Raw genomic sequence first — 13,498 nt, forward strand, 5'->3', positions numbered from 1 at the left:
AGTATTATGACTTTATTGCCATTCTGATTTTATTCTTGTACTTTTATGACCTTATTCTTGTCTGAGTTTATTCTCAAAATATTATGACTTTGTTTTCATCATTTTATTTTTTCTTAGTGTGGCCTCAGTACTCTCTGGTTTAAAATGTTTTTCTTTTTATTCTTAAATATTTCATCTTCATGTTTTAATTTCTCTTCTAATCCTCCTGCTGGTCTCTAATTTGAACTGCTGCAATCTGAAGCAGCTCAACCTGCAGAAACGTCTTAATTATAACTTCTAAAAACTCGTCCCGCCCCTTACTCTCCCACTCAGTGATAAAACGCCCCTCAGCCTTCGGACTAAATTATTTCCTCACATTTGATCTCCACAGTTGGGCCATTACGCGGCGCCCCCTGTGGGCGGAGCGGCGGTAAAGTGCTGACCCCATCACGCCGCTCCGTCTGCTGCACGGCTGTCCGGGGAGCTCGCTCCGGGTTTTAGCTGCTCTCTGCTGCTTCGCTCCGTCCTTGTTCTCCTCTGCTTTATTGTGTCCTACAAAAGAACAAAAAAAGAGCTTCCTGCACCCACACTTTTCAAGGCAGCTGCGTGCGGCTTCTTTTTATTAACTTTGGCTTATTTTTTGAAGCTTTTTCTTGAGCCGCAGAGACAGAAATCATGGAACCAGGCGATTGGAGTGTGACTGTAAATCACAGCCTGTGCGGATGAAGGCGTCTCCTGATTGGAAGCAGCTCATAAATGGCGCCGTTTTCCTCAGAAACAATGATCTCAGTGGGGTCGTTATGCGCCGGACGATGCGGAGCGGCAGTTTAAGCTGCTGCTGTGTGTTTTTAAAGGTGCGGCGCAAACGGAGCAGATGAGTTATTAACAGCTCAGAGTCTGCGCCGCCGCGGCGTTACAGGCCCATTTCACAGCGCGTCGATTTAATGGGTCTGCAGTGGAAACCTGACACCGTCCCACCAGATGTCCGACCCGAAACAATTAATTAAGGAGTTAAATGTTGAGCAGCGGAGGATGAGAAGACAGGAGGGACTGGGATAAACATAAAGTTATATGACTGACTCAGAACCGGCTTCATTCAACAAGGAATAAAACAAATATTTTATGTAAACCTAAATATTCTGGACACCCATTTGTAGTATGAAAGAAAAAATAAAACACCAACTGAGAGTAAGTTGGTAGGGGGGGATTGTCATCAAGCCGAAATAAATATCAAAAACTCATCATTTCGAGTTTTAAAGTCACAATTATGAGACCTGTAGCATAATTATCTCCTAAATAGGACTTGAGAAGTCAAAATGATGACCTTCAAACTTGTAATTAGGATTCATTCTTGAAATAATGACTTTGAAAGTTGAGGTTATGACTAGAGGTCATTATGTAAATTATGGTTTTGAATGTTGAAATTACTTTTATTCTCAAAATTGACTTTAAAAGTTTAAATTGTGACTTTTATTCTCAAAATTATGGTTTTAAAAGTCAAAATTCTGACTTTAAAAGTTTAAATTCTGACATATTCTCACAATTTGGACTTTAAAAACCAAAATTATGGTTTTGGAAGTTGAAACTATGGTTTTAAAAGTTTAAATTATGACTTTGAAAGTTTAAATGTTGGTTTTTATCCTTTGATCCTCCCTCTCCCAGCTACCTGGAGGACGCAGTGATGAATCTGGACCACAGCGAGCCGCTGACCAGGGACCACATGTCGTCGGTTCTGGCCCAGGTCCGATCCAAACTGCTGGCCTTCCTGCAGCAGGACCCGCACAGCCCGCTCAGCAAGCGGGCGCGCGGCCTGCTCCTGATGCTGCATGGAGTCGTCAACCACTAGGCCTGCAGGCGACCTCCAAACGAATGTTTTAGTGCTGAAGCTTCAGGGAACGTCCGCCTCCTGATCTTTACGCTAAAAAAAACAGAAAACAAAAACAGAGAAGATTTTCAGTTCCTCCCTCCGCTGGACGCCGATAATCAGGACAGGTTTGACATTCCGGTCGCCTTCAGCCGAGCGCGGAGACGTCTGGCCTGGAAATGTCGCCTTAAGAGCAAAAAGCTGACCTTTTTTTGTTGTTTCTGCGACGGGGAATTCAGCGATTCCTGCAGCCCATCAGGGCGACCACAGGCACGCCGGGTCCCGGAGGCATCCTGTGTTTCCTTTCCGTTATTTCCTAATTGGCTGGAGGTGACATTCATGCCCCCAACTCGAGAACCCGCTCATGTTCATGGAGATGATTCCTTTTTCTTTTTTCAGGATTTAATAAGGTTATTCGTTTAAAATCAGGAGCAGCCCAGGAATCCATCGCCGTCCACCATTTGTTTTTTATATAAAGAGCATTTAGTATTTGTAAGCCATGTATACTTGCTTTAAATCTCAGAGTAGCTTAATAATAATAATAATAAAAACGTAAACAGGATTATTACTGATAAATCACCAGGATGTTTGTGAACTGAATGTGCAGTTACTCCTCTTAGGCTCTAGGGGGCAGCACTCACTTGGACCCTTCGTTTTCTACAGAAAAGAAATCCCGTTTCTTTTTTTGTTTGTTTTGCAGAATAAACTGAGATTTCTGTTAAATATCGGAGCTGTTTTACTCACAGGGTAGATTTGGATTGTAAAATAAAACAAAATCATCTGGGGTGTTTCGGATCCGTCGGACCAGTCTGGAAAGTGCCTTACCGTGTTTCATCCGTTCCTGACGGCGGCTAAGGTCGAACCGCAGAGGAGAACCTGGACCTTCTGTTGACAAACATTTTGGTTGAGAACGAGAGAAGCGGCGGTTCTGTTTTTCTGTTTTCGAGTACTAGCGATCTGCAAAGTTTTTCTTCCTCTTTCTCTCCGTTGTGTTCGTTTCCTCCGGTTTGGATGGCTCTGTTTATAGTTTGTTTTACCCTCAAACGTTTTGGAATAAAAGAGAAAAAAAAAAGTTCCTTGTTTTTTGTGTGTTTTTGTTTTGTTTTCTTAAACCTGCAAGATTTTGGTTTCATTTGGATTTTTTTTTCTTCAGTTTTTAAACTTTTCTATGAGATGCTGATTGTGGAGCTGCACTGTAAAAAAAAGTGAACAGCAGTAATTTGGAAAAGAAAAGAAAAGAGAAAAGGCTAACAAAATATTTTGTTAGCAAAAACTAACAAAGTTAACAAGTTAACTAATTGCTTAGTTAACTTAAGTACTTACTAGACTAAATATTTTGTTTGATAAATATTTAGCTTAAATATTTTTAGCTAAAAATGTTTAACTTTAGCTAAATACTTAATTGCCTCATAACTAATTATTTAGCTAAATAGTTATTCATTAAACTAAATATTTAGTGTCAAACTAAATAGTATGTGAAATATTTGGTTTTGAAGATAAAAGTTTATCTTAAACATTTAGTTTTTAGCTAAAAACAATAGTTTAGTTTCAACGTTTCACACTCGGAAATATTCCTGTTTCCAAAAAATGTTTGAAATATCAAATTTTCTGAGTTTTGCTCACAAAATTGGGCGTTTCAAACTCAGAAATTTCCACAGAAATTATTTCTTGGATTAATTGTATCCAGTTATAAAATTTAATTAATTTAATTAAATTTAATCTAGAGAATCCGGAAATTTTTAGGGAAATTTAAAAAATCATTTCCAAAATATTTGTGAAATATTCTCTTCCTATCAAATTTTAACTTTCCAAACTGAGAAATTGTCTTTTTTTCTAGAAAATTTGAGATTTGTCTCAAAATTTGAGTTTTCTGTAGCAAATTTACAACTTTAAAACCTGAAATTCCGTTTTCTTTCTCAAACATTTCTGAGATTAATTCCCAAATTTAATTTATTTTCTAACATTTTCAACCGTTTGTTCACTGTAAAATTTCTGAATTTTTTTTTCTAGCCAATTTTCAACTTTTTCCTGTTTTTTTTTTCTCCATAAAATTTATGGGGTTTTGGCTCAAATTTACTCCTTTTTTGTATCTACTAATACTCCATTGTATCGCTGACTGAGAGATATGGAGAGGAAAGGAGAGAGCGAAGAACAACCAGCAGGAAACCAGGAGAACGTGAGTCAGTTTGTTAATGCAGAGCATCTGAGCTCATCAGGGACTCTCCTGTAGACCTTCCTCCTCCTCCTCCTTTCAGCGGATGAGCAGCAGCGGATGCTCTCAGAGCGGAGAAAGCGCTGCAGCTGCAGGAGAGCAGTAGGAGAAGTCAGTGTAACCAGCCGTCGTTCCTCCTCTTCCTCCTCCTCTTCCTCCTGAAGAACAGACTCACTCTGGAGTTCAGGATCGAAGCTGAAACTTGAGTCCGGAGGACGAACTTTCGGTTCGGCATGGCGTCTCTGCTGAACTTCGCCTGCCTCATCTTCTTGCCTGTTGCTCTGCTTCTCAGTAAGTACCAAACCGGTTCCGGTTCGGTTCCGCAGCGGGGCTGATCTGATCTAGGAGCTCCATCACTGCGCAGCGATCCGCGTTAAAAAGCTGCAGGTGCTTCATGGTTGTTGGTGCAGCAGCTGGAAGAGGAGGAGGATGAAGCTTCGTTTATAAATCTGCAACCCTAAATGACAAATTAATAATTTTACTCGCGTTTTAAAAGTTTATTGAAGTCGTAAATGTTCCATTTAATTTATAAGAAGCTATAAATAATTAATATAAAAAACAAAGCTAAGTTTAGAGTGTTCTTTTTTTTTTCCTGCTCACAATGTTCCTCACGCTGCGCAGATATACGGAATAGCGAAAATGTCAAAATTTCATTGTTGAGGGAATCAATTACATCAGAATTAAAATATATAGAATATATTTATCAGTTATTTTTGCTGTATATTTTTGCTGCTGTTCTTGAAGATCTTAAAATAATGTCAGCTGTAAATATGGCTTGTTAATTACTCTGATGCCTAATTGTATAACCCACAGGTCTTTTAGTCTCTCTTACTCACTTGGATGACAGATAAGATTAGAAAACAATACTGACATATGCATTTAAAAATATGCCTTGCATTTAAGGATAAATAATTATAAAATCTGATTTTTTACGAACATGCAACCTAAAATGGCAAATTAATCACTTTTCCCACGTTTTAAAAGTTAATTTAAGTTATAAACATTCTATTTCAAGAGGCTATAACCCAAGTTTAGAACATTTCTTTTTTTCTCCTGTTCTTAATGTTCCTCATACTGTGCATATATATGGAAAGCTGAAAATGCCAAAAATTCATTAAGTAAATCAATTACTACAGTCTTTACATCTGAATTAAAACAAATAAGGAGAACATATTCATTAAATAATGGGAAGTTAATTACATTCACTAAGTATTTTGTTCTTGTTTGAAGAACATAAAAAAATGTCAGTTGCCAACATGGCTTGTTAAATAGACCCTGATACCTGATTGGCTAACCCACAGGACTTTTACCTCCTCCCACTGACTTGAAAAACAGATTAGAATAACATTTAGATTAGAAAACAATACTGATGTAAAATACGTTTTATTGAAAGATAAATAATTAAATATTTCTATAAATCATCACTTTATTTTCTCCCAGTTTTTATCATATTATAATATATTTCTGGAATTATTAAAGAATTCATTTATTGATACCTAAAAAAACAAAGCGTCACTTTCGGACTTCCGTACATGCAGTAAATGATGACATCTAAAAGATAAATGGTGACAAACGAAGTACACTCTGCAAATATCTGCTATGAAATTTGTGTTGTTGTTGCTGACTATTATAAAACTCGTCGTTCCTCCTCTTCCAGAAAGCTTCCGCTGCTTTTGGATTCATCTACTGATCGCCTCTCGCGTCCCAAACGTAAATCCGGTCATCAGTAACCGAAAGGTTGCCAGATCTTGTGAAAACTTTGAACAAAACGCCAGATTAGCTTGTTTTGTGTGTTTGAGGGAAGCAGAGGGGATGGATTCAGTTGGATTCACCTGAAAGGTTTTGCTTTTCTTACAAACGCTGAAATTAAATGACGTCTCTTTTAAACATTCATACAGAAACTACCAGGCTCTTGATTAAGATTTTACCACTACTTGACTTGACTGATTTATGTTGAATGCATTGTGCTTGGACTGGATGCATTAATTGGTTTCTAAGATTGTGCACTAGAGCCATGGTAGTGCTGTGTTTAGTTTGGTGTGTTTGTTTGTTGAGGTGATGACTGAATCATATTTATTCGGAGTTTATGTGACATATTTAAAAATAATTTATGAACTTGTGTTTTTCATATGTAGACCACGTTACATATATGTTTACGCAGTTCTTCAGTGATGCATGGTGAAATCGTCTTCATTAAATCTTCCTTCTGATGGTGAACTCAGGCTTAACAAACCACAGTTACATTTCAACAGGGTGCAGATACTTTTTCACACAAGGCCAGTAAATTTGGGTGTTTCCCCTTGTTAATAATAAACATGTTGTGATGACTTTGTCAAGGCGGAGTTTCAGAGAAATCTGGAGTTTTTAAAGAGACAGAGGCCCAATTTCACGCCGTTCAATTACAAAGTCAAATTTCTTTCAACTCATGTTCAGTATAGAGGATTTTGTTTAATAACTATTGTTTGTGCTATAAATGATTTAGGGTTTTCCATTTCAGTAGTCAGTTATAGAAACATAAATACGCAAAATAATTAGAGATTATCAGACTTCTACGATGACACATTATAGCTGTTGTTGATGGAGTACATTTTCTGGAAATCAACAAGGAAAATATTGAAAATTTTCTGGAAGAAACTCAACTTTGAGATTAATTTCACAATTTTTCTAGTAAAAAAACACAGAATTTCTGAGTTTATAAAGTAAAAACATTTTGCCAGAAAAGAAAGTCAATAAATCTTAGCAATTTTCTAGAAAAATGTGGAAGTTTCTCAGTTTAAGTCAAAAAAATTGCTAGAAAAAAGTCAGAAATTTTTAGATTAATCTCAGAAATTTCCAAGAAAAAACTTTAAAATTTTCAAGAGTCAAAAGTTTTCGACTTTTCAAACTCAGAAATTTCCACGTTTTTCTAGAGTATTTCTGAGATTAATCACAAAGGTTTTTGAGCTTTTCTAGCAAATTTTCTAGAAAAAAAAATTTCTGAAATTTTGGCAGAAATTTACAACTTTTTGTAATTTTTTTAAAACTTACTTTTTCTATCTGCAGCAGTCCTAATACTGGCCAAAGACTTTTCCACTAAATTTCAGTAAAACAGTTCAACTGAACTTTGATCAGCGATTTAACTCCCAAACTTTCTTTTAGTTGCTGAAGAAAACAATGTTTCCCTCCTGAGTCTCTTTAGCAACAATTACTGGACACATTATGTTAAAAAACGTAATTTACATGAACATGGCATCATGTTTGATTATTTATTTATCAGAATAAAATGTATAAGATTTCAACAGTTTTAGCATCTATAATTCAGTGGTTGACGTTCTGCTGCAGACATGGATCAGTTTCCCATGGGATAAAAAGATGGAAGAGAAAAAACTTCCCGCTGATGGAAATAAATGATAAATGAATCACATCTGTCCCTCTGCTGCTCTGCAGGATCTCCAAAAACTCACCTGACCAGGAAACGCTGCTGCTGCTTTCTGTTTATTAGGAGACACTCATTCACATTGTCTGGTTTTTAGAGCAAAACTGATTGAAATTGATGCAGTTTTACTGAATTTAAAGAAAGGAATTACATTAAACGCAGTTATTGGCTTCAGTAAAAAGTTATACATGTTGTTGTTGTGCTACCCCCCCCCCCCTTCTCTCTCTCTACTTCCCCTTCTCAGAGGAGGGAGATGTGCTACCAGCTCTCCGTCTAACGGGTGCATTGAGTTTCCTAAATCTGCCGGGATTTACCCTTTCCAGAACTGAAGTAAACTCTGATTAAGCTGGCGTCGAGAAAGACTAGCCTGGTTTCTGATGACCTCCATCCAGATGTCCCACCTTTTTCACCCTGTGAATTAACCAGATTGAGCATCCTGCAATCAGCTAGTTTCACAGAGCGGTCACGGTCGCTCTTTCTCTTATTACAACTTGCACTTGTTACTGAACCAGGTTGGTTTTAGTGACTCGGGCGAATCCCAAGGATGTTGTTTTAGTTTTGGGCTGAAAGCAACCTATAAAACATTTTCCACTTTTCCCTCCCAGAATCAAACTTTATAGCTGTTTTACAACCATCAAAGAACTTTAGGGCGACTCATTAATTGAATGTCCACAACATCTTTTAGATTTTCTTAATGCTAATTATTTTATTAGTAAGGCAATTTTGCAAGAGTCAGTACAGCTTAAATCAGCAACAGAAATAATCAAATAAGTAAAATCAATAATCTAGCCTGTCTTTCCCTAATGCTGACACTGTGAACTAAAAAAGGGAAACTTTGAGAGAGACGGAGTTTGGCATCTTGAACCCCAGAACTGGCCTGATGACGATGAAGGTGTTGCAGCAGCAGGAGGCTCCCACTGCTGATCGATGAGGGCAGACGTCCCTACAGGTCTGATGAGCTTCCGTCTCTGCTTCGATGGTGAGGTCACACAGGACTTGGGTGCTGGCAGGAAGAGTACTGACATAGAGCGGCTGGTCTCGGGCCCCAGGATGACTTCCTCATGCGCGTAGCGGTCCTCAGCTTCTTGTCTTGCGGCTCTGTAGCTCCCTTCTCCTTGTCTCATGATCTTTCTGGTCCATCAAGATGTAGACAAGCTGGTCTCACTGAAGGAACGCACCAGTTCTTCCTCTTTGTCTTTGGGGTCCAAACCCAGCTGGTGAGAGAAGTGCGATTTGAAGCCACATGTTGGGGGCTAACGGGTTGGTCCCCATATGCAGAACAGTCTTCGGCTCTGTGGCCCCGGCTCTTCTTCAGTTGCAGAGTTCTTTGTCCATCTCGATCGTGGCTCGAAGCGTCCTGAAGGATCCAACCAAAGATTCCTCTTTTGTACCCACCTTATAAAGGGTTTATCCAGCTTCTGGTGCATTTGCATTGCTTTGTTGCTGTGCCTGTCTCATTGGCTGACTGCTTGGACCGATGATCTCATATCCATCACCGTCTTGGAGACATTATGACCTGATGTCTGTTCTAATGACCCCGAGTTGCTCAACAGTCCTCCTACGTCTGTTGCCTGCCCAACCTTTTCTTAGGAAAGTTAAAGTTCAACAATAAGGCCTTGGTCACCTCTGCTCTCCTATCAGTTCCTCTTTTTCCCTGACCTTTCACCTACCATCTACCTCCAACACAACATCAGTGACCTTTAGTTACAGTTACACATTTTACACCATTTCCAGTTCAATGTCAAAATTACATTTATAACCTTTTAGCTTCTCTGAATTAGCATTCATTTATAATATTATAACCATTACTTATTAGTTACTCCTATTATAATCATAATGTGAGTTATTACACACATTTCTGAAAAGAAACCAGGAATAATCCATTATTCTAATTATTTGATACCAAAGTTACAGTCACTTGTTTCACCCATAAGTATTTCCATAAGTATAAGAGTAAGTGTAAATATTCTTATAATCAAACCAACATCAACCACTGGTTAAACCAATATTAATTATTGGCTTAATTATAAGTTATTATTATTAATTTAAGTATTTTACTCTGGGTTTTATCCAATTACTCAAAATGTTTAGATTTTCTTCTTTAAACCTTTAATGCTTTGAAATAAGGAATAGTCTGAACTATTTTTATACACATGCAGGCTGGAAACTTTCTTCTTCTTTCTTCAGGAAACATTCTCTTCCTGTTCCATGACTCTCTTTCTGCCTGACTATGATTTTTTTATGATTAAATAGAAAAAAGTAGAATTAAAGCAAAGTTTGCAGGACACAATAACAACCAGATTAATTATATTACCGTCTGACTCTACTGTTGGATCTTGATGTCACCTGTGTAATCACTTTTAAAGGTAACTTTATTTATTATTTCTATTAATCTAAAATCTCCAGCATGGGGAAGTGGGATGATCTCGACTTTTCTCGACAATGTGTATCTATATGGAGACATTTTATAGCTCTGACATGTTTTGATTTAATTTGCAGGAGTAAAAAAATAATCCTCATTAAAACCAATTTAAAAGTCACTGGAAAAACCGCCTGCCTTCTTCCTTTTCCTGTATTTCTGCCCTCGTGTTGCGTTTCTCCACAGACACTTTCATCCTACAAATCCAAACTTTCTCTCATCTCTGCTCCTTTCATCATTTCGTTTTTGCTCCTTCTCGCTCATATCTGTCCTCCTTCTGTCCTTTTTCATCATGAATTTACTAAAACTGGTAAATCCAGGAAAAGGAATACTGTTCAAGTCTAAGTCTACACTTACTATGCTGCAAAATTATTTTTTTATTATATTTACCAGACGAAAGCCATAAAATTAAGAGAAAAAAAATATTTTATGCTTAATAATTATCAAGATCTGCCTCAAACTCATCATAATAATTGATGCTGATGTGTTAAAATATTTACTTTTTCCTATTTGTAAAACCAAAACCAAGTATAACTTAACAAGATTCTCAATATTTCTCATTTTAATCCAGCTTTATGTAGAAGTTCTCATAAAATTAGGATTTTATTCAGGAAATATAGCCTTATTCTTGTATTATTAGGATTTTATTCTGGCAATTAAAAGGTTCATCATTGTGTTTATACTGACCCTATAATTGGAATTATGACTACAATACATTTGCTAAATGGAAACACGGCAATCCTAAAAAAAAAAAATCAGAATTTTTTCCAAAAAAGTTTTTGCGCTAAGATGATGTGGTTTTTCCATTGTTTTGAAATTGATTTATTTCATAAAATTATAATTAAAAACTTTTTTCCACATCATTTGATTCATGTGATCATCGGTCGGATGTTACCACTAGTGAAAACCACAAAGAAGACAACAGGAAATGGTTCGAGGATGTTGGTACAGCATGTTTTTTATTGCATGAACAAATGTATTCTTGTGTGATTTACATATATATTATTATTATAGTTATATCTGTATGTTGTGGCCAATTAAAATCAAAGTCACAATCTTGGCAAAATAAAGCAAATTCTGATTCATCTGCACAGAACTCTGCAACATAATAATGACTTAAAACAAACAACTAACACTTTAATTAATTAAAAAACATCTGAATGAACCAGATTATATAAAGAACTAATAAAAAGTTATGGTTAAAGAGAACAACTCATTTTAGCTGCTGCAGTGCTAGCAGTTAGCATAGTGACACAAAAGTTGCTTAGCTAAGAAAGAGACAATATAAACAGCTGTTTTATACAAGAGCGACTAAAATATTTAATAAAATATTAAATTTAACTGTTATGAAACTGGGCACAGTAAAAATTTACATCAGATTAGCTACTGGCTTAGTTAGCATGACACTTAGCACACATAACATGAAAAATATTGCAATAACATAATGATGATGTAAAAAATATTATTTAAAACTCAGTTCAGTTCAGTTTTATATGTGCTCCTATGAGGAAATGTTAGCTTAGCAGTTAGCATGACTCTGTTGAAGGACAGTAAAATATCTTCCAGGCCATCAAGTTCTTCATAAAAAGGACAGAAAAGCTGCATTGCAAATGTTTCTGACCCAGTTTCAGTAGAAATGAATGCTTTAAAAAGTTTCTGTCCTTTATTTGTCTCAGTTTTTTTGTCTCCAGACAGAAGTTGATGTGTTTTCAGCAGCAGCTTGTTGCTTCCAAGGTTGAACAAAATAAGCAGAACTATATGCAGTTATTAAAAATATCTTATCCTTTATGTTCACTCCAATCAGTCTAGACAGCTTCTCCAGCCTTTTAAAGGCTGAAGAACCTTTGTTGAAATAGTTCTATTTTACTTGCAATGCTCAAGAAGTTTTGTATGTAATAATCCAATCAAAATACACCAATAATCACGTTTTGATTATTTTATTTCCTTCCAGTGAACTTTAACAGCTTCTTCTGACATGTAGCTGCAGATTTGCATGCATGTTGTTGCTCTCACCTCATTAGATGTTTGGATAATTGCAGGAAGAAGGGCATGATGCATCCTACCTGCTTCCTCTTCGCCTTCATCCTTCAGCCTGTTATGTCACATCTTCATCCTTCCTTTCATCTCCTCCTCCGTCTCTCTTTAAGTGTGCCTCTCATCTTCCTCTAAAACCCCCATCACCCTTTAAATGATAAGCGGTGAAACACAGACACATAGAAAGCAAAAAAAAAAAAAAAAAAACTGTACAGAAGCTAATATTTGTGTCTTGCATCTGACTGCTGACCAGGTATCAGCTGATATGGGTTCATCACACTGTAAAAAGGCTGCAGAGAAGTGTTTGTACATGGCTGTTTGCTCTGTGTCTCTAAAGCTACGTTCACCCAGCAGGCAAATGCAACCTACGTCTGACTTTTCTGCTGCAGTCTGAACGGACCAATTCCGATCTTTTCTCCACACAAAAATTCAGATTTCTGCCACTTCCTTTTTTCATATGAAATTGAATACATGTCCCATAATTTTGGGAGTTTCTGCTGTCAGAACGGTCATGTTGCATTTTACATCATTAATGTGAGACGTGCAACGTGGTTAATTTTTTCTTAGCTTCCTGTGTCTACATTCATCAGATGTTTCCACAACTGATCATCTGGTAGACTTGGTTTGATTGGGAATGAAAATTGTAACATTTGTTACATTTTCAGCTGATTTTCATTTTCTAACTGCACTGTGTCAAACCAACAATGATGTTTGTTATTCTTCTGTGTATCCAGGTCGCTTTGGGGTCAAAAATCGGTCACGTACAAGTTCATTTGTGGTTGCATTTAATTAGCAGTGTGAACGACCATGCAGGAAAACCGGGTGCATTCATACATTCAAACTTTGATGTGAACCAAAACTCAAACCTGACTCTGACTCGATTTGAATGCATATATGAACACAAAGTCAACCAGAAACCGTTCCAAAAGCAGGAAGTGGACCTCAGCGCAGGGCATTCTGGGTAAAAGTAACAAAAACATATGCAGTAGTGGGAGAAATGACCTTCAGAAGTTTTCTTGTCGTTTTCTGCAGTGGTTCTTGGTGCAGCGCCCCCACAGGTCAGGGGGGGAACAGAGTCCAGTGTGAAAGAAAACCACAGCAGCTAAAAATGTAACAAATGTTTCTTTAAAACAGTCACAATCTCTTAGACTTCTTTTTACTCTTTCACTTTATTTTCCTTTTGATCTCTCTTTCTTTGCCTCATTAAGTTTATTCCTTACCTTCCTAATGTTTTGCTATTTATTTGTATTTGTTTTACCAATCTCAGTTCTGGCTCTGTTTTGAATTATTTCTGTATTTTGTTCATGTTTCTCCTGTTTGTGAATTTCTTTGCCAACTTTTGCTTGAATCTTGATTAATTCTTAGCTCTGGTTTTGGTTTGTACTCTGCTGGTTTCTGTCGTTTCCCTGGCTACCTGTGAAGTCTATCAGCCATTTTCTCTCACTTCCTGTTCATTCTGTTACGTCCACCAGGCTCGTTTGATGGGGTAACATTAAAAGGAGACCACACAAGGATTTAGTAACTTAGTGAAAGTAGAATTTATTAAATTATATTAAAGAAATAACCCTGAAAAAA

At 36.9% G+C, this 13,498-nt stretch overlaps 2 protein-coding genes across 3 annotated transcripts in view; both read left to right on the top strand.

Moving 5' to 3' along the window:
• Positions 1–2,906, top strand: part of edc4 (enhancer of mRNA decapping 4) — a 33,828-nt gene extending 30,922 nt beyond the window's left edge. For both annotated transcript variants that reach the window (XM_007553208.2, XM_016672065.1), the window contains exon 30: positions 1,642–2,906. In XM_007553208.2, coding sequence (XP_007553270.1) covers positions 1,642–1,825 — 184 coding nt within the window. In that variant the 3' untranslated portion in view covers positions 1,826–2,906. The remainder of the gene's footprint in view (positions 1–1,641) is intronic.
• Positions 2,907–4,075: 1,169 nt separating this feature from the next.
• nrn1la (neuritin 1-like a) overlaps positions 4,076–13,498 on the top strand; it is a 60,050-nt gene continuing 50,627 nt past the window's right edge. The window contains exon 1 of the mRNA XM_007553209.2: positions 4,076–4,346. Coding sequence (XP_007553271.1) covers positions 4,289–4,346 — 58 coding nt within the window. The 5' untranslated portion in view covers positions 4,076–4,288. The remainder of the gene's footprint in view (positions 4,347–13,498) is intronic.

Source organism: Poecilia formosa, unplaced genomic scaffold (genome assembly GCF_000485575.1).
Source record: "Poecilia formosa unplaced genomic scaffold, Poecilia_formosa-5.1.2 Scaffold55, whole genome shotgun sequence".
NCBI lineage: Eukaryota > Metazoa > Chordata > Actinopteri > Cyprinodontiformes > Poeciliidae > Poecilia > Poecilia formosa.